The sequence below is a fragment of the Cyprinus carpio genome, chromosome A13, assembly GCF_018340385.1.
Source record: "Cyprinus carpio isolate SPL01 chromosome A13, ASM1834038v1, whole genome shotgun sequence".
In the NCBI taxonomy this organism is placed as follows: domain Eukaryota; kingdom Metazoa; phylum Chordata; class Actinopteri; order Cypriniformes; family Cyprinidae; genus Cyprinus; species Cyprinus carpio.
Window position 1 is genome coordinate 5,829,422 of NC_056584.1, and position 21,840 is coordinate 5,851,261.

General features: G+C 34.9%; 1 protein-coding gene across 1 annotated transcript; it reads right to left on the minus strand.

Moving 5' to 3' along the window:
• Positions 1-2,243: 2,243 nt before the first annotated feature.
• On the minus strand, positions 2,244-20,175 carry LOC109108453 (synapse differentiation-inducing gene protein 1-like). The gene is made up of 4 exons (XM_042768450.1): positions 19,843-20,175; positions 15,827-16,448; positions 11,450-11,587; positions 2,244-3,805 (listed from the first exon to the last, which is right to left on the minus strand). Exons 2-4 carry the CDS (start codon positions 16,364-16,366, stop codon positions 3,647-3,649), a joined length of 837 nt encoding a protein of 278 aa, XP_042624384.1. The 5' UTR covers positions 16,367-16,448; positions 19,843-20,175; the 3' UTR covers positions 2,244-3,646.
• Positions 20,176-21,840: the final 1,665 nt, after the last annotated feature.

Below are 21,840 nucleotides of genomic sequence, written 5' to 3' on the forward strand. Positions count from 1 at the left end.
CCTAACCTCAGGCATCCCTGCATGTGAAATGCATGAATTGGCTCAGCTAATATCTCTGGCAAACTGTGGAGACATATCTGCCGCTATGAAATATGCACAGGTGTTTAGTTATTCAGCCAGCCCATGGGAACTGAGGAAAGAAAACTTCAGGACAGAGAACAGAGCTGAAACTAGTCAAGAGACAGGTGCAGCTGGACACTTTTAAAAGAATAACTGACCCCAAAATAAATCACACTTTAGATTAGGGAACACTATTCACTATTAACAGGTTGCTTGTTAGCATGCATATTACTAACATACTGGCTGTTTATAAATATAATAAAATAAATGTTATTGTTATATATTCTGCATGACCGTATTCTATGATATAGTCCATATGATCCATATTCTAGTGTGTATGTGACCTTTTGAACACATACACACACAACACACAAACACACAAAACATATTTTGAAGAATACTGGTAACCGAACTCTTTTGGTGACCATTGACTTTTACTGTAGCCTATGGACAAGACAAACACTGAGCCATTTCTCAAAATATCTAATTTTATGTTACACATAAGACACAACAACAACAAAAAGCACTTTTAACATAAATGAACATAACGTTTGATAGAATTCAAGGTCCTACTCTGAATCAATACATTACTGTAAATTAATATTAGGTTATTGTTGAAGCAAATGCCGTGTGCAAATCTGCTATTATTGATGTTCTGTGAACATGGTAGTTGAATCCACAGTATTGATAAAGATGCATTTCTTAATAAATATGTGGAAAATCAGCAAACCCAGTAAGGACATATACCATATTTTGCTGTCTGTCTGTAACTGAACCATAATTTTTCCAGGGTAACACTTAATCATTTTCAAAGTTAAAAAATAAAAAGATCTGAAAGCAGATGGCCCAGATAAACACACCAACACCGTTTTTGAATGAAAAGACCACATTTAATTAGCATGAGCTTGCTGGCAAGAGGTGTTTCCCAAAGTATGGGAGAAAATCTGATAGCAGAGGCATTTACAGCTTCATATTGACAAGCCTTAGGACTTAATCACAGAGTAGTTCATATTAAATGTTACAGCCCCACGAGAATGATTTCACCCATACATTCTGAAAAACGTCCACGCGCAGGCTTGAGCAACCCATCAGTATGGCTTTATGTTCATTTTGTGTCTGTAATATCAAAAGAATGTGCCCCTTCTTGTGTCACAGACCGTAAGATTCAGTAGCTCTTATTAAAAAGGTTTGAAAGCACTGTGGCACTTCAGATTGATGATCATGTACTCCAAAAAACATTCAAGAAAAACCACTGATTGTTCAGATTCAGATCCTGTTCACATCTTTAGACTGGTTTGATCTGTATACCAAATACTGTGTTTGTGACGAACCAATATTAAAGTCAACATGAAATACTGTTCATAACCCCTTTTACTTTACTTTTGAAATCCGATATGTTTCCGAATAAAACAAAATTCAACAAGAAAAAAAAATGTGTGTAGATGTGGGGGGTTTTACAAGAGGTTTTTGTGTTTTTTTTTGTGTTTTTTTATATTTTTGGAACCACACTAAATCCTTAGTAACTACTACTAGCATGCGTAAAGTAATATAGAGTCACATAATGTGGCGTTTATCTTCAATGATCTAATAGCAGCCAAGTTGTTGAAATGCCATGATATTTTCTAGTTGAGGTTGATTCGATCTTCTTGTGCCTCATATCAAATGGTAAAAAATTTGTTTCTATTAAAATATGATACTTAATGATTAAATAACATTGCAATTGCAAAAAGAAGAAATAATTATCATGATTGATATTATTTGGCATGCACAACATGGAGCGATGCACACAGACGTACACTGTTTATGTGCATAATATTCTCTCAAAATGTAAACCATCATATTAGGAGTGTGCGATATTTATCGTCTCTGATAATTTCGTAATTGTTGTTTTAACGATGTGCAAGTTGACATTATCGATGTCACTCACCTCGCAAAAACAACCCAAAACACGTATTTTTCTAAGATATGATGTAGTTAAGTAATATCACACAAGCAAGAGTACCATTTTCCCGAGTATTAGCACAAGCAAGTGAGCGTAATCGCTGTTCAACAAACAAGAAGTTAATATTGGGTTACAATTGATTGGGTTACATGTTTTTGAAAAAAGAAGTTGTTATTGGGTTAGAATTGATTTTTTTTTATTGGTTGAATTTTAGACACAATATTATCTGGGGGTTTTTTCTTGAGTAGGAACTTTTACTTTGCGACTGCAAAAAGAGTTTGTTCTATATAGTATAAATGTGTGTTGTATGAATGCAATTTGTATATACCGCATTCAGCCTGTTGTTAATGTCACATGACCTAGTATCGCACCACTGCCATTCATAAATCCTCTCCTGTGGCATCACGGGATAATGAACGGTCCACTGGATGCACACTTCAAAATCACACCAGAAGTAGTAGGTCATCCAGGTACTTTTTGCCTACTCTTTTATGAGTACCGTGCATTCGGACATGCTTCTTTTCATGAGTTCGCACTTACATATATTCCGATTACGAAAATAGTATGCATATTTGGCGAGCTGTCTAGAGGAAGGGCTCACCCACCCCCTTCTCTGTCTTGATGTTAATAAAACATCAATTGTGATGCGCTGTTTTGTTTTTCGCCTACTATATAGTAGGTAAGTGTGAGATTTCAGATGCAGCCAGTCACATGCTTAGTTTCTAAACGAATCAGCTGTTTTGAACACATCATTCAATGAATCACTCATTAAGACAGGGACTGACTGGAGGTTTTAGTGTCATATTTATCCATGATAGCCCTAAACCAGCCTAAACAAGGTGCTAGCACAAAAACACATGCCAAATATTGTTAAATTATCATTAAAATAATCCTAAAAGATATTGCTCACCTCTACATCATGTAAGTCTAAAAAAAATTAAGTTTGTCAGGTAAAACATGACCTTATCGATGCAATTCAATCATTCTGCTGTTACTGTTACTTCTGTTTGGAGGCTTATTTAGTAAATATTTAGTTTATAGGTAGAGTTGGTGCAATTCAAAACTATTTAATAGTAAAAAATTGTTAATTAATGCACTTTTACTGTAAAATTATGCAATGTAACTTGCGCACAGCTGGTGCAACCGGCCCCTGATTTCATCCACTGGAAATTGCCAGAATTGGCCATCCATCTGATGACAAAAAGGAACGTTATGCAGTGACAGAGCAAATAAATCCATTTTGGTGAATTTTTTTTTTTTTTGGAAAAACGTGCACAATATGGAAGAACTACTTTTAATAGCATGCATTAAGAAAATAAATCAGGCCAGTTTTGATTTCATATTGACTTTAACTTGGCCAAAATCTTGTGTGTGTAGCATTAGATTTGCACTTGCACAAACACTGAGCGCAAAAAAACAATAGTGGCGGCACATTCACATGTAAATGCAGAAAAGTGTTCAAGACCATTTACACAAACGATGATCTTCCCAACGAAATGGAAACACGACTTTTAAAAGTGCAGGAGTGGAACACATTGCTGGTGAGTCCTGTATCGTGACCATTGGATGTTTCCCAAAAAGCAGATCCCAGAATTAGATCCCAGTCTTTATCCGAACATGAGAGTGGTTTTGGGCATGGGAAGGCTACAAGTGATTGTTTTTGGAGAGGTATGCGATAAGGGCCACAGCCACACCCACATAGATGCCTGTCCCGATGGTGATGGACAGCACGGCGAGGAAGAGTGCACGTCTGGAGCTGGAGCTGGCGTGGTGAAAGTCTCCTTTAGTCAGCGCTTTGTTAGTCTGCATGAGAGAAGGAGAACAAAGACAGAAATTGAACATGTTTTGAAAAGGTTTGGATTGTGAACGAGCTATGATCGCATGAGAGAGATGCAGAGAGAAAGAAAACAGAGAAATATTAATTGGCCGCTCTCCAGCAGCTTACTGACAGATCTGGTAAAGTGCATAAATAATAAGTGCTGCATGACTCAGAGCTCTCCTGCGGGGACCCGCAGCCTTTGAAGTCCAGGAAATGTTGCCAAGATTAAGGACAGATATTTCTGATGAATTAATTTACATCTCAGCACCCCGCTGCCTCGTTTTCCTTCCCTGCTCACCTACAGATGCTCCTTTCTGACCGCTATGAGCTATTTTGCCATGTATTATCTTGATTTGTTACATGAAGGTGATAATTGCTTGGAGAGAAAAGCTGGACTGTCTGTCTGTAGGCTTGTGTCTTTCATCTTTGCCAACATCCATCAAACGAGTCGGCCCACAATAACCTGATGATGCTAATCAGGTCATATTGATCATAATTCAGCTACTTCTGAGCGACTGCATCACGAGGTAGGAACAAAACAAAATTATTCTAATCATGCTCAACCTAGATATGAGCTACAGTAGCTCATCTGTTGGATCAGACCACACAGGCCATGCCTTCGCTCCTCACGTGCATCGTTGTGCCTTGGCCGCCCATCACCTTGTCGCCGGTTCACCACTGTTCCTTCCTTGGACCACTTTTGATAGATACTGTCCACTACAGACCGGGAACACCCCACAAGTCGTACAGCCATCACAATTTGGCCCTTGTCAAACTTGTTCAAATCCTTACGCTTGATATTATTTCCTGCTTCTAACACATCAACTTTGAGGAAAAACTATTCACTTGCTGCCTAATATATCCCACACACTAACATGTGCCATGATGAAGAGATAATCAGTGTTATTCACTTCACCTGTCAGTGGTCATAATGTTATGACTGATCGGTGTGTATATCTAGATAAAAAAATATTTTATGTTGTGTTTTCATATTGGCACATAAAAATGATGAAATATCACGTTTCCTTGTTTAATTACAAAAAAAAAGTTCTCACATTAAATAGCGCCTCTCTATGCCATTTTAGAACAAATGCATACACTACCATTCAAAAGTTTTTAATTAAGTTGAAATAAGTCTCTTATGCTCACCAAGGCTGCATTTATTTGCTGAAAAGTGCAGTGAAAAAACAGCAATATTTTGAAATATTATTACAATTTGAAAAGACAATTTTCTATTTGAATATATTTTGTTTTGTTTTTTGTTTATGTGATGAAAAATTGTATCTTTTTTTTTTTTTTTTTTTTTTTGCATCATTACTCCAGTCTTCAGTGTCACATGATCCTTCAGAAATCATTTCATGCTCAAGAAACATTTATTATTATTATCAATGTTGAAAACAGTTGTGCAGCCTTATGTCTTTGTGGAAACCGTGATACATTTTTATTTTCAGGATCTAAAAGTCTTTTCTGTCACTTCTGATCAGTTTAATGCATCCTTGCTGAACAACAGTATCAATTTCTTAAAAAAAAGAATTACTGACACTAGTAGTATTAACTTTTTGTAAAAATCAAAAATAAATGCACAAATGATGATTTTCCAAATCATATGGGAATGTGACTTGTACATGTCCTATTTCCTATAACATGCACTAATGCACAAGGAATGTTCAGTTTTTCATGTCAGGCCAAGGCCATGTTTTTGAGCTGATACAGTAAAAGAAGAAGATAAAGTGAGAGGACAGATTTCTTTAAGTTGAGAGAAGAATTTGTGGTTCAATTTCATTTACAGTTAGTGCACAACAAGGGCCTTGTGATGTATAAATCATAAGTATGTCCTGTTCAGCAGGGGTGAGCACACTTTATTTCTGCTTTTACTCATCCAGAATTCACTAAATCCATCACAGAAGACTTTATCTAATAAAACTGTCACTGACATTATCATGATGCATTGTTGGAAAAGCAAACAGTCCACTGGCCAGCTCTGAGCCCTCATTGGTACACATGAGGGTCTTGTGCAGATGCCTTCCCTTGGGCTCACAATACAAACTGAGTTAACATGATTTTTGTAATGCTTACTGTCAAGGCATACAGTAAATTTTAGCCCTGCAGTCCAAGAAGCAAAGCAGTATGTTGTTATCTTCACTTAGGTTATTCATTTGTTTTCCTGGCATATATCTTAAATGTTCTTAGGCCTCTGGAAATGTCAGACAGGTCACCAGCACAGCCACTTTTACTCTTTGGCTTTCAGACCATCCGTTGTTTTAGACCAGTGAGGTAAATGTGAATCTGTATTATCAAAATGGAAGTCAAAATACACCAAAACACTAAAGAATGCAGAAATATGAAATCTGAAAAAAAAATAATAATAATAATAATTATAATTGTTGAGCATAATCTCCAGTATTTTTAATGCACCTTTTGTTGAAATTTAGTCAAAATTAGTCATGCAGTTGTATTTGAACTTTGATTTACAAAGTATTTCATGTCTTCTTCCGCCCCTGCTGTTAATGTGCACAGTTAGTGTGAAAACATGATTATCAGTCTATTGTTGCATACAGATAAAGGACTGTACTGAGTTGCCTAATTACTGCTTCAGTTTAGACATGCATAATTAATTGCCATCAAATCAAAGTAAAAACGAATTAACAGAGCAATGACACAGATGATAAGAAAAATAGAAAATTAAAAAGAAGTCAAATGAGACAACAATCGCTCACTTCGTCAAATTAGTAATTGCACCAGATCTTAGTGTGCAGAATATATTTCCTTCAATATTAATATTGCACAAATACATATTGACTTGTAAAGTGGGCTTATGTGAATCTCGGCTGCGATCGAGCACAGAGCACCAACGGGTTGCTTAACGAAATGAAAACCATTTTGTTGAACGCATTCACCCATTGTTCAAAAAAAGGTATTTTATTGAAAGCTTATGTTCTACAAGGCCCACACTTGCAGCCTCTCTTGCCAAACCATTACGTAAGGACCTTATTGTGTTTGTGTTAGAACACGCTCTAAAAGCAATGAGTCAGATTATGCACACAGGCTACAGATAGGACAGGAACAAGATTCACTGACTTGAGATTGGAGAGTGACTGTTTTATATGTGATGTGTAGATTTGTAATTGTTAGTGGTTTTTGGTTTAGTATGATAGATTCTACATATTCACAACAGTAATTTATTAAATATTTGATATAATGCTTGTTATTGTTTAGAATGTCGTAATGTCCTACTTTCTGCAAAAATAAAATCCTTTAGGAGACACTATGATGAGATCCATCACACATTAAAATCCATTACAGTTTTATCCCAATCTAAAATTCAGAATTGATTCCTCATTTTGGTGAAAAACATGAAAATGTACACAGATGCAATCTCTGTGAAACTGAAATAGAAAACATAAAAAAAAATGCATCTCCCAATACACAGATGTAATTAGTAACAAGTGAAACAAAACCACAAATACACATGAAACAATTATAAAATAAGCATTGTTTGAGTGCAGGACCCTTTGAGTGGAGATGAATGATGAATAGCAAATGATTAAAAAAGAAAAGAAAAAAGGCTGTTAAAGAGCCTGATATTCTGCACAGAACAGGAACGATCTGCTCAACTGGAAAGATGTTCAGAGAATTATCAAATTAATTCTAGACATATTTTAAAGAAACTTGTAACCACCAATATACTGTAGTGGTTAAAAAATTGATGGTATTATGTTTTCAGGGAGACTACTGTATGGTGTGAAACTGGAAAACTTTTTAGCACACACGCCTTATCAGCCCCAGTTCATGAACTTGTTAACTATCTGTACTTACTTTACTAAGCCCCTGTGTTTTCAGGGAGACTACTGTATGGTGTGAAAAATTAAATGAAATAAATTCTTAATAAATCAGCATCAACCTCCCAGTCCCATGATGGTTTTGAAAGACAAGCATGTCTGTCCATCTATACTATCAAACTTCTCATTTATTTGTTTAGAATTTTTTTATTTTTTAAATTAAAATTAAACATTTTTCCTAATTTTCTAATATACTTTTTTACTTCAAATTGAAGCTGGCTGAACTGGTTCATGGTTGAAATTGTGGCTGTTCACTGATGCACTCTTATTACTGTTCAAGGAAAGCAGACGTTAAACAGAATGTTATTTAAAAGAGATGTTTGTGCACATTTTCTATTGATCACTGTAGCATTATAACCGGGAATATATGCAGATATGTGGTTGAGATGAGTGTACTTTTAGATTTAGGTGCCTGGATCACTGTACTGGAGCTCTACAACCCCAGTAAAGTATAGCAGAAAGCAGTAGTCTGGTGTCCAAACTAAAGTCTCAGAACCACATGCAATATGGGATATTGTTCCAAGCAAACTGTATTCAGCACTGAATTTTGTATTAGTGTTTGCACGGTATTTGCACAGCTTTCATACGTAATTCCTTTGGTGAATTGAGAACTAAGATATTGCAGGCAGCACATGAAAGCAAAAGGATGCTATAAGACTTGAAGTTAAGTCAAATGCTTGAGACGTATGATTCAATTTCTATGCAATTAAATTAGCAGACAGCAATAACCTTTTAGAAATGATGCCACTGAACAGAATATAAGAAAAAGAGCCGTTCAAAGAGGCTGCTTCGGCCTCCCTCAAGGCACATTACGCATGGTTCATGCTCACAGAACGTCCCACTGGTGGATGACTTTCACATCGGCCATCCATTAGCTACTCGCTAAACCCAGCGAGAAGATGAAAAGCCCTGGAGAAACGCTAGATGTATAATACATGACCATTCAAACTCTATTACACTCAGCCTTCAACACACACACAACTCCAAACTCAAAGCAATGATGTTACATTTAATTGCAATTTAAACACATTTTCTTTAAGTACACCTTTAGCAGAGAAAAATCATATCATATGCGTAAGACCAGGGCTAGTGTTATATAGGAAATCTGATCTAAGTTTGATGCAATAATCAAATTAATCAAATCTATTTATTTATTATTATTTGCTTTGCTACTATTTTCACAAGCAACTGTTCAATTTTTCAACACTCTTAGTACTAATATCACAACAGATCATCAAAAGTGCACCTTCTTCAAATATTTCAGCATCTTTTCAATAGTCTTAGTACAATACAGACAATCACAAAGTATTATTTTTCACTACCCAATATAAGTGTTTCATCTATATAAATGTTTCTTTCACGGTAACTTGTCTTCTCATTCCGTTTCATACATTTGTCTGTTATTTAATCAAACTCATCTTAATGGTTAATCAGTGAATCGTTTGGTGCATCTATAGAAATAGATTCAGTAGATATAGTTGATCTTGTTTGCAGTGGGGATAACCAAATGTAATGTATTATTTTTACACTACAAGTGATTTATCTTAGATGATATGCACGATTTTGTAAGTGTGTGTCTGTGGTTCAGGTAAAACCTATGCAAAGATGGCATCAAGTAGAGCATTTTGTATTTGTGTGATACTGTACATATACTTTTACAAACATTATGGATTGTAATATATTCTGCAACTCTGAGTTTGTGCTACAAGCCACTGCTCTGTATATGTCACAGTCATATTCTGTTTTGTGGACACTTTCTACTTGCATTTGGTTCCTGTGTTTTTTCTCAGTCAAGTCCCTGGCTCCTAAGCGGTCATAGTGACTGATTGTGCCCTTGTTTGTCTCTGTAGTAATTTATCATTTACACCTGTGTCTTATTTAGTTCATTGTTTGGCCTGTGGGTATATGCACCCTTCAGTTTACAGTTGCTTTGTCAGTAGTTTTGTGATCTCTCTCTAAGATTGTGTTTTGTTTTATATATATTTATGCTTTGATTGTTAGAATTTGAATCTCTACTTCGCCTTCTTGGACCACGCGATACAGTCTACAAGATGTATCTAGCATATTTTAGACGATATTTATAAATGTATTCAGAGTTTAATCAGGTGTTGACGGCATTTTTTGTGACATTTTTCCATGATCAAATATTCTGCAATAATGTGAATCTCTTGAGGTTTGTATAAGGATTGCAGTGAATTGATTTTGGTGTAGGCTTAGATTTTAAAAACCAGGCTGAGAAAGGATTTCTATTTTTTTTTTTCAGGCAGAGAATTAGAGAGCTGTGGGTGTTGAGTCGTGATGTACCGCGTGAAAGAAAAAGACAGAGAGAAACAGAGAGAATTACTTTTAAAGTCCGTGTCAAATATGAACACTGTATGTTTAAGCACACAATGAATCACACAAAACCCATCAAGCACAAGTCCAGGACATGTTTGAAATTACAATTTATGAAAATGAGGCCTGTTTTGGGACCATTAATATATTCTAACACTGACATTGTCATGAAATAAACTGTATAGTTTGTCCTAAAGGAGTATCAGGAATAATAGGAGTACAAGTATGGTGAAAGTATCAATAAAACTCTGAAGGCGTTATAATAACAATAGAAACAATCATAAATTATTATTATCATTATATTGTTGTTAAGGAGTACAACAACAACAACAACAACAATAATAATAATAATAATAATAATAATAATAACATTTTCCTATGTGGCATTATTATCCATCTATTCTCTAAAGTTAGTCAGAAATATTATTATTATTATTATTATTATTATTATTATTATTATTATTATTATTATCACTTCTTTAGATCCATTGTACTATTACTACTAATAACAACAATCTGTTAATATCACTATTGTTGTTGTTACTATTATATAAATATATTTTCAATAAAAAATGAGGTATAATGCATGCAACTCAGTGTGAACTGCATTCTCACAGAAATGTACAAAAATAAATAAAAATAAATATTCTACCTGGCTAAAAGTTTTGAAAAAAAATATTTTTTTTTTATAATTTTTGTAAAACAACTCATGGCTTCTTCTGGCTTATTGCTTTATTATAAAACAGATTGTTCAGACAAATTCTGTTGTAAAGTAGCCATTATACTGTATTCACAGCTGTGACCACCATCAGTTGTGATTTGTTGCTAAGCAACTGTAAACAGTCTACAGTCTTAAAAATAGGAGTTCTTTACTGATATGGATGGCACCATAAAAATCTTAAACATCCATGGAACGTTCCATTCCACAAAAGATTCTTTATGGTGGAAAAGGGCTTTTTAGATTATTAAAATGTTCTTCAGACTAAAAAAAAAAAGTTCTTTTAAAGGGGTCATATGATGCGATTTCAACTTTTCCTTTCTTTTTGGAGTGTTACAAGCTCTTGGTTCATAAAGAAGATCTGTGAAGTTGCAAAGACTAAAGTCTCAAATCCAAAGAGATATTCTTTATAAAAGTCAACCACACCCCGGTTTTTTTTTGGGGTGTTATGTGATGTTGGTTAGTATGGATTATAAAATATAAAGAGAATAATGTTCTTTTTAACAACGTCATATTGACCCCTTTAAGAACTGATCAGAAAGGTTCTTTGGGGAACCAAGAACGGTTCTTCTATGGCATCACTGTGAAAACCTCTTTTTGGAAGCTTTATTTGAAGAGTGTATAGTTAGGCTAATTAACTATATTTTTATTCGTTCTGTTAGTATTAATAAATGTAACTAATTCTTGAACATTGGCATTTATGTTGGCATATTAGGTAGTGGTTGAGAGCTTCTCACCTCGTGAGACAGGTAGAAAGCTGCGATGCCCAGGGGCCAGAAACAGCAGAGCATGGAGAAAACACTGAGGCCCAGGTGGTCCCTCGGAGGCATCAGGAGGAAATTGTCTTCGCTCTCTGAGTCACTTGAGTACTCACTCTGCAGAAAACACACAAAACACTGAATGAATCAGATGACAGAGCGGCTTTTCATCTAACTCTCTCCATTTCATATCTCTGTGCTTCTTTTTAGGGAAAAGGAAGACCAAAAAATAGGAGTAATGTTGGTAATAGAGATAGTAATTCATGGGATCAAAATCAACATAACAAAATTTTGTTATGGAGGATTTTTATAGCATAGGGTTAAAATCGACCTTAGCGCTTGCTTAATGTACCTGGTCATTTTGTATACTGTTCAACAGTACATGTTTTTCCAAACAAAAAAAGACTTATTATCTTTGAAATTTCATGGGCTGGATTCAAGTAACATTCTTAAGAAAAATAATGTTCTTAACTGGTATTTTATTTTTATTTTCTTACTAAGGAATGAAGTTCAGAATATTCTGTATTCTTACAGGGATACTCCACCCCAAAATGAAAATTTTGTCATTAATCACTTACCCCCATGTCGTTCCAAACCCGTAAAAGCTCTGTTTGTCCTCGGAACACAATTTAAGATGTTTTGGATGAAAACCGGGAGGCCTGAGACTGTCCCATAGACTGCCAAATAAATAACAGTGTCAAGGTCCAGGAAAGGTATGAAAGTCATCGTCAGAATACTCCATCTTTCATCAGATGTGCAATCTGGGTTATATGAAGCGACGGGAACACTTTTTGTAAGTGAAGAAAACAAAAATAGCAGTCTCCTCTGTGTCTCTATATTGTATGCTCTTCTGTATCATCCGCGCCACAAGGATGTGCTGTTTCTACGTGTATTCAGCTTTGATTTGAAAGTAAACAGCGCATCCTTGTGGTGCGGATGATACAGAAGAGCATACGCAGCATACAGTGATATGGAGAGACACAGTGGAGACTGTTGACAAAGGTATTATTGAATAAAGTCATTATTTTTGTTTTCTTCGCTTACAAAAAGTGTTTCCGACCCGTTGCTTCATAAAACCCAGAATGCACGTCTGATGGCAGATTGAGTATTTCGACTTTCATACCTTTTCTGGACCTTGACACTGTTATTTACTTGGCAGTCTATGGGACAGTCTCAAGCCTCCCGGTTTTCATCCAAAATATCTTAAATTGTGTTCCGAGGACAAACAGAGCTTTTACGGGTTTGGAACGACATGGGGGTAAGTGATTAATGACAACATTTTCATTTTGGGGTGGAGTATCTCTTTAAAAACATGTTCTCATCTTCATATTCTAAAGACAAAAAACTTTGAATTCCTGAAAAGAATGATCTTAAAAAGCACTGTAAATAGATTTCTTTAAAAACATGTTCTCAATTGTGTTTTTTAATTTGACTAATTGTATTAATTTTTATGGATTTGTTTAAGATTTTTAGTGTATTTGTTTCAAATATTAAGCATAAAAAGTGTTGAACTTTGTTTTTGTTTTTTTCAATTACACTTAAGAACATTCTTACAAACTTCTTTGAATTTCTAAGATATTTCTTAACTTATTTTCTAAGAAGTCTTGCATGATTCCAGCCCCAGATTGTATTCAGACCTGCCTCTATACTACTAGTAATATTCGCTTTTCATGATCCAGTCAATTTACAGTAGGAAAAGTCTTCTTTTCTAGTAGAATATCCTGTTTCACTTTGTAATACATCACGTTATGGAAGTAAAATGGTTTGTGAATGCAGCATTGTGTTGACTTTTACATTTGATTAAGCTGCAGTACGTTTGTAACTCATATGGAAATAATATCATTTTTGAGAATAGAAAAAGCACTATTTCATACTTAGTTTCAATCATGTCAATAATTCTGAATGCCATAACAGTGTGTCATGTGAAGCATCGTGTGCGAGGATGTAACAGTGCAACAGATTGAGGAGAGTGTCTGCATAACAGGAATGTCACAAGTGTTCCATTTGATTCCAGAATGAACTTCAAAAAGGCCAGAGCTTCTAAAGGCTGCGGTTATGAAAGAATGCATTATAGAACTTTCTCTGCAGGTAAGAAACCAGTGGATGTAAATTCACTTCTCAAAATAAAAAGATGCACTTGTGAAAGGAATAAGGGAAAGTGTTACATGAGTCATGGGAGCGGCTGCACTTGCTGTCTCATGCTATATGATGTGATGTTCTTCAGGCCAATGCAATCAGATTTTCATTCCACTTGTTTAATAGACTGATTAATCTCTCCATGAATTACATTTTTGATTAGCTGTTAATGTTGTATTATGAAATACCCAAAAGAGATATGAGAGGGCTATGCAATGTAGTTAGCTGTAATTGAACTGCAAGCAAACACATGCAGTTACTTTTTTCCTAAAAGTTATATTTATATTTATATTATATCTCACAATTCTGAGTTTATAATTCTGAGTTTATTATGTTTACATCTTACAATTCTAACTTTTTGTTTCTCAGATTTTGAGATGAAAAAAGATAAAAAAGCTGATAACTGATAAATTGCCTTTATTAATATTATTTAAATATAAAAAAAATTGTATACTACTTGTCTACATAAATTAAAGATAAAACACAAAAAATTAAAACCAAATTTTAAAAGTCAGTTTATTCATCACAATATTATAATAAATGGTATTCAGCCAATAAACAATATTGTACAGATTTGTGCAACCCTAAAATCCAGTATATAATACTACTTTAATCATGTTTTGATATTTTATCATGTAATTATTTTTTATGAGTTTGGAACTTAGTCACTATTTACTGTCATTAAATGAAAAAAAAAAAAATATTTCCCATGTAGTTTATTATGTTTACATCTTACAATTCTACTAACCAAATTTTCATTGACTGCCTAATCAGATGAGGCTTTTTTGGGGGAGTCATTTAATTTATGACAAAGTGAACTCGATGCGACACAGGCTGCAGCACATCTGCAGGTTTGGCTGTGCTCTGCGGTGGCCACTCGCGCAGGACTCAGAACAGGTGGTGCAAACAGGCAGGCAGCAGCAGGAAACTGGCTGTCCAGACCAGCTCTCTTTACATTCTCCACAGCCTTCTGATCACCCGCTCTCTCTCCCAGTCATCTGGCAAGAGCTCCGGACACGTGCTCGCTCAGATCAGAAGCACCATATGACAGGGTGGTGTTGTTAAATTAGGGGCAAAGACGGAGAGCTCACACCTTCTTTAAAGCACTGGATAACAGTAAGTTTAGGTTTGCATTGGTAAGGACTTCCTCTAAATAAAACATTTGTGTGATGCATCAATTATTTCAAAAGACTAAAAATCCAGATGGCTCTGTTCCAAAACCTAGGGAGCTGTAAAGCCTGGTTTATGTGTAAGGGTGTGCAAGCAGAATAGTGACGTATACGATTACATGATTGCAGCACTTCTGGTAATGCACACTGGTCCCCAGACTCTCTGAGTTTGGGTTGTTTTAGCATGCATTTGGGAACACAACATGCACCAACCATCTTCCTAAACTTGCAGTGAGAAGCGCTTATAAACTGGATGTTTTCAACAAAAGGGAAGCTTTAAGGTTTTTTTTTTTTTACCAAAATTAAAGCTTGTTTTAATGTCTGAAAACAAATAAATGAAGATAGCCATAAGTGTTAGCATTATCACTTTAAAATATTATTATTTTTCTTAAATACTAGATTTTTTTACAATGAAATAACACAATAATAATATTTTATTATTTTATATTATATTTTTATTTGTACTTAAAATAATAATTATATTATTTTTCTTAAATACTTGATTTTTTTTATTTTATGTAGAAATATTACAATAGTAATATTCCATTTTTTCCTCAATATTTTTAATTGCACTTTAATTAAAATGATTATTATTATATCATTATTCTTAAATACTTTATTTTTTATTTTATATTTTACAGTAATGTATTTTCATTTTAATATTTCTTATTTTGTTTCATTTTTTATTTGTACATAAACTAAAATGATTCCTATATTTTTTTTTCTTAAATACTTGATTTTTTTTATTTCACGGTGAAATACTACAATAGTAATATTTTATTTTGTTTAATATTTTTATTTAGTAAGAAAAAATAATCATAATAAAAATAGCAATAATAATAACCATTTTAAAAAATCATTTTAAATTGCAATCACAATGACTTTTTTCCCATAATCATGCAGCCCACTGACTTTCACTGTATGGACAAAAACATCTTTTGTGTTCCACGGAAGAAAGAAAGTACATACAGGTTTGGAACAACATGAGGGTAAGTAAATGATTTTTGGGCGAACTATATATTTAGAAGTGTAATAGTATGCAGTCTCTCACCTCGAGTTCCTGAAATTCCTCATCATCTTCATCTACATCATAGGAGAGCGTCTGGATCTTGGCGTCTTCCACTGAGAGATCCAGAAGCTTGCTGTCGGTGAACAGAAGTCTGTCTCTAGTGACAGCGGAGCCGGACGAGGCCGGGGTCATCTCCTCAATGAAGGTGGTCTCGCAGCAGTCCCCCGCCTCTCCCCATGCTCTCAGCACGCTCTCGGGGTACAGAAGGAGGCTGGGTCTGTAGTAAGGGTCTATAGCCTGGGGCAGGGCGCTGGGGTTGAGCAACTGTGGGGGTCCTCGACCGTCCTGTGTCCCATTTATGTTCTTGGACACCACATGGCCCTGGTACTGTGGGGCAGAATAGACTGACACCAGTCCTTCCTTAGTCTCCACCATTAAGTTGTGGGTATTGATCAAACCATTACATTTGCAACATTCATGTCCCAAGTCAGCACTCCCCGCTAATGGGGTCTTCCCTTGAGTTAGAGGGTCGTTCTCATCTGCCGCTCCTGTTTCATGTCGTGTTCGGAGCACTTTCTCCATGCTGGTCTGCTGGTGTGGAGCAAGCCTTGACTCATGAATGGCTTTGTGGAGGCATGAGGTTGAAGTATCACTCTCCGCTTTCCTGCAAGAATCACATCACTCTGGTTATTAAAAATGTATATGAAATCCTGGAAGAAATGTGTTGGTAAAAGGATGTATATCACAAAACCTGTCAAGAGCTCGTCATAGTCATATTTTACCCCAGAATCAAGAGAAAGAACATATAAAATGATATTTAGCTCAAAAAAAGTCTATTTATTCAAAAAAATCTATGTATATACAATTAAGTTGGCATTTTTTCATGTACCTCCCCAATTTTCATTTCCGTATTAAATTCTGTACCATAAAAAAACTAATTCTCATTAATGTCATGTGTATTAAAAATATATATACAGTATATACATATTAAATTAGAGTCTTTTTCACCAGGGTTTCCCAAACAGGGTTTGTGAGGGAACTGCAGGGGTTTCACGAGTTGATGAAAAGCTAATAATTAATTATATCCCATGTAAAATTAAAATAAATAACAAATCAAAGGCTGTGGTTTAATTAACTGTACTGAAAAAAAACAGTAACATCTAAATTAACTGCATTTATTAAGTCAAAAATGTTATTTAATATCACTGTATCAACCTAAATACATTCATTTGTACTACCAAAACTACTTTATATGGTATAGAAATATCTCTTTATAGTAACAATTGCAAGGTGTTTTACAACTCAGCAGTATTCTACAAAAATAAAAGAATCTGAAGTGTTGAATATTTAAAGCTCCAGCTGCATACACAGGCAAGGCAAGTTTATTAATATAGCACATTTCATAAACAATGGTAATTCAAAGTGCTTTACATAAAAGAAAAGAAAAGAATAATAATAAAAACATAATCACAACAATAAAACAAGGAACTTAAAAACTTTGAAAATTATTAAAAAAATGATTTAAAATGAGCTTAAATTAGTTAAGAATAGAAAATGATTGTACATAAAATATATTGCAATCATTTCGGACATTGCACAGTGCTCATTCAATAAATGCACAGCTAAACAGATGAGTTTTGACTCTGCATTTAAATGTTTATTGCATATTGTTTTAACACATCTTTTACATAATGTAATATATGTAAAATATTAATATAAGTATTACATATATTATTAAATATTTTTAGAATTATTAAATCTTTCATTGTAATTTACAAAAGTAATATATTTCTGTCATGATTTTTGAAATAGAATTAAAGCAACAATAATAATAATAACAGTACTTTATTATTATTATTGGGTTCCTAAAAAACCAGTGTGAATTAATGTGTTCGTTATCACTCTAAAATGAGGTTTGGACCTACTTTAAAGTCCATCTATTGAGAATTACATTGACATTTACAGGAATTACCAAAATAATAATAATAATAATAATTCCACATGCATGACAGTAATGAGAATTTTCAAATGTGTTTGGCTGTTCTGAGATTCAGATTAATAGAAGAAATTATAATAAATCTGAATTGAATTATATTGAACCTGTTTTTCCAGATAGAGTCAGATTTGAATGAAGTCATTTCTAGGTAAAGAGAACAACTATGATGTTCTACATCTGCCAGACATATACTTTAGTCTTCGATAACAACTTCATTTAGTTTTTTTTTTCCTCCAAACTCTCAAAGGATCCTCAAATTGTTGTTTCCCAACCATGCGAATGTTGGTTGCTCTTATTTAATGCATGGCTAGACCATTGATCACAGACTCTGCACCACTGCGTTATCCAAAACCCTACGGCCAGGTTCCTGAATACACAAACGTTCTTTTCTGCTAAGTTCAGCAGCGTGTCGAATAGAAGCTGGGGGCACCTATAATCTGATTTAAAGCCTACTGCCATGAAAGCACAGAAAATCCATCACACCATCAGCAGTGTCCTGTAAGCAATTAGATGCTTCAGAAGTGATCTCCGCACACTGGCCCTCAGTGTTTACAGTGTTTTCTTCAAAACCACAGGGAAAGACAGATTCATCTAAATTTATCTACAGCTTTAACAAATCAGATGTCTGAATAAGAGTGAATCAGATATCACAATTTAAACCAGTCCTTTAGAGGAAAAAGCATCGTGATACGTTAAAGAGCGCGGGATACCCTCCAAACAAACATACATCAGTTTAACAGAGCTGGTGTGAAAACATCAATGCCACATTACAGACTCCATGAATATAACATTACACCAATGTTTCAGCCAGGCCATTTAATCAGACAATATTCAGCAGTTTTCAGATGATCCGCACTTGGACAGTTAACATGACTGTTTGTCTCCACACTTAACAGACTCAGCTGCAAACTGATACTGATTTTTGAGCAGCGTTATGTAAATGTTTATTTTCTGTTCATTTGATGTTACTTGATTGTATTATGTTATATTATATATCTGCTTTATAAATATGGCCACTGGCCATAGAAAAATCGGTTACAAAAACTGTATCAAATGCATAATTCAAACAGACCATGTTTGAGGTGGATACACAAAGCAGCCTAGTCACATTTAAATTACCACCTTTTTTTACTAAAATAAATAAATAACTAAATAAAATAAAACACAAACAGAAAATGTATTGTTAGTAGACGTTGGAAGAGATACGAGGTTTTTATGAATAAATTAATTGATTAAATCCAAAAGAAATCATAATCAGAAATTGAATCAACTCTGTCGATTCTAGAACCAGGCGTGGAAACCCCGAGATGGATCTCCAGCCCCGAATCACTGATGTTTTGAGCGGATCCAGACCGGCTTTTACTCGAGCTTTGAGTAACGCAAAGAAGAAAATATGAACCAAATTTGATCTGAAACGGAAGTTACAGTACACAGTATTAGTCCATTCTTCAAGGAACCTGTATAAAAACTTTAACTCTAGCAATGCCCTTGTTGTACGGAATAACAGCACGTGGAAAAAGGCCGTAATTATTCAAAAGACCAGCATCATCATTATTATTATGGGCATGAAAAGCAACCTTAATGAAAGATTTGATTCATTGCGTGATTCACACCGTTTTCAATATTACATATCGGCTGGATTTTAACTGTCATCCTCTCTTAAACACTCAATAAAAACTAATTTCAAAATAAAATATATCATGTTATCAAACCAATACAGGAATCCTGGAGGAAGGCTCTCGCACTGCAAGTCAATTCTGAGAAAAATAAAATAAAATAAAATCAAAGCAAACAGCACCAGGAGCTGATCTGACCGAGACACACACCCTTGTAAATCTGTCCTAACTGACCACACCGATGTAAGATAATTATTTAATGAGTCTGATCCATCACTCATCAGTCATCGTTCAGTCAACCTGCGCATCAAGAGAGCTCTGCTTTATGATCCTATGCGAGACGAGCAGAGCACGAGGAAGCCTTCTGTGGCTTCAGAGAGGATGGGATGCACTGATGTCATCTTGGTGCAATCACTCACTTGCTCGTGCTCAGACTGGTAACTTACCTTCCGAGGTGAGCTGGTATCGAGTCAGTAAATGTTCAGCTGAACACCGAATAATCTCACTGACTGCTGTAACATGCGACTCATCCGTTTACCATTTCATTTTTTGGAGCTGAGTAATAAATAAAAGTCCAAAGTGTCCAGTTCTGTCCCCCTTTCGAGAAGTCATCAGTCAAGAGTGGGGGGGAATCACCAGCAAACACCTTTGATGCGGACACGATGTCGATTATACTGCATTTTCCCAGCCGTTTTAATACGACTGCGATGAGACTAGATATGAGCGAGAAGACGCGTCGAGACGGTCGATGTCCACACACTGTGATGCACCTGCTTTCTCCTCCTCTGCGCGCTTTATATGGATGCGCTCGAGCCCCCCTGGGTCCTAAAGATCGCACGGGACAGGACCACTTGTGCTTGATTTATATATGTATTAATTGCTTGTAATTCAGATGCATACTACAACAACAGCGTACGGTTATATGACTGAGAGGTAAAGGTGTCCAGCAGTGGAGTAACTATAATTCAGGATCCAGCGAGGTCTATTGCTTTTATAAACGATAAACCACATAATAAACATTATTAAACTATATAAACTATTTTTTAAAGCAAACATTGCTGTGGGTGTTGCACAGTCATGTGGTAAAATAGCAGGAGTCTTCCTTGCTCTTGTTATTGTTAGAATGAAACAAATCAGAAGCTAGGACCTGAACTCTGTTTTATAAATTAAACAAATTCCATTACACACACTGAGATCAAATTATAACAACATATGCATAGACACACAAATTAATAACACAATAAAACATTATACTAATCTTATATGGATAGTATTAGATATGTGAAATATAGATGGAGAAGTGATGCATTAAAAATATCTTCCTTCCAAAATTAGTCCTGTTCTTTGTTTTAGCTGTGCATTTAGCTTTACAACATAAAACAATACATATGCTGCAATATAATTACGAGAATTGCACAAAAAAAAAAAACCCAGCTACCCAGCTATTTAAACGAGAGAAATTTACTATCGTCCAAGGTATAGCTGCGATATTTATTCTAATCTTTATCACATTGTAAAATTGCAGTACTAATATTTATGTTTTAATTCCTTCATTTCAAACATTCTTAAATTTAGGGATACATTTATCTTGATTTTTCAGGACGATTTTTTTTGTCAATTTTTTTACAAGCAAATGGACTGATTCCTATTTTTAATATGTATTTAAAAAATAATAGGCCTATGTATTTTTTTAAGCAAGACACGAGAAAGATTAGCAATATGAGTACATGAACAAGATGTTTACTTGCTCTATTACAGGCCAAACTGTAAAAGGCCAAATCTGTAGCGATTTAAAATTAGAGGCAATCACTGCATGATCCAAACAAAGATGCTATGAGCATACATGCATGTAACATACATGAGCAATTTTTGATTAAATTGTACCATTTCAAAATTTGAAGCAAAAACAGATTGGTTACTTTAGCTTTGTGAATTATGCTCCAGAAAACTATTATATAACTGCAGACGGGCTGAATGAGGTGCAGATTCACTCTCTGACCGCAGGGGGCGCTTATGGGACAGCAGCGATACCGCGTTTCCTTGGTTACCGCTGTGAACAAAGCAGCTGCTCTTATGAACCATAGAGCTGTTTATGAATATGCCTTATTAGCGACTGTTGCTATGGGCCGCTTAGCTCTACGTATTCACCATAACAGTAGCCGAACATAAGTTACCAATGTTTCAAAACTTGTAATATCGAGTTAATACATTTAAAAACACAAACCAACACATTCAGTGAGTTTGCTCTTCTCCTCTTTTCTTCTGTCTCTGGTCTCTGTTAACTGTTTATTTATCAATGACTATCGCATTAAACCACAATGTGAAATCGATTTTGTTTCGATATAGGCCTATAATGCAGCCCTATAGCATTCGTTATAAATAAATAAGTAAATAAATAAATAAACTTGGCTCGTTTATGGATGGACCGCCCGAAATACAGCCTG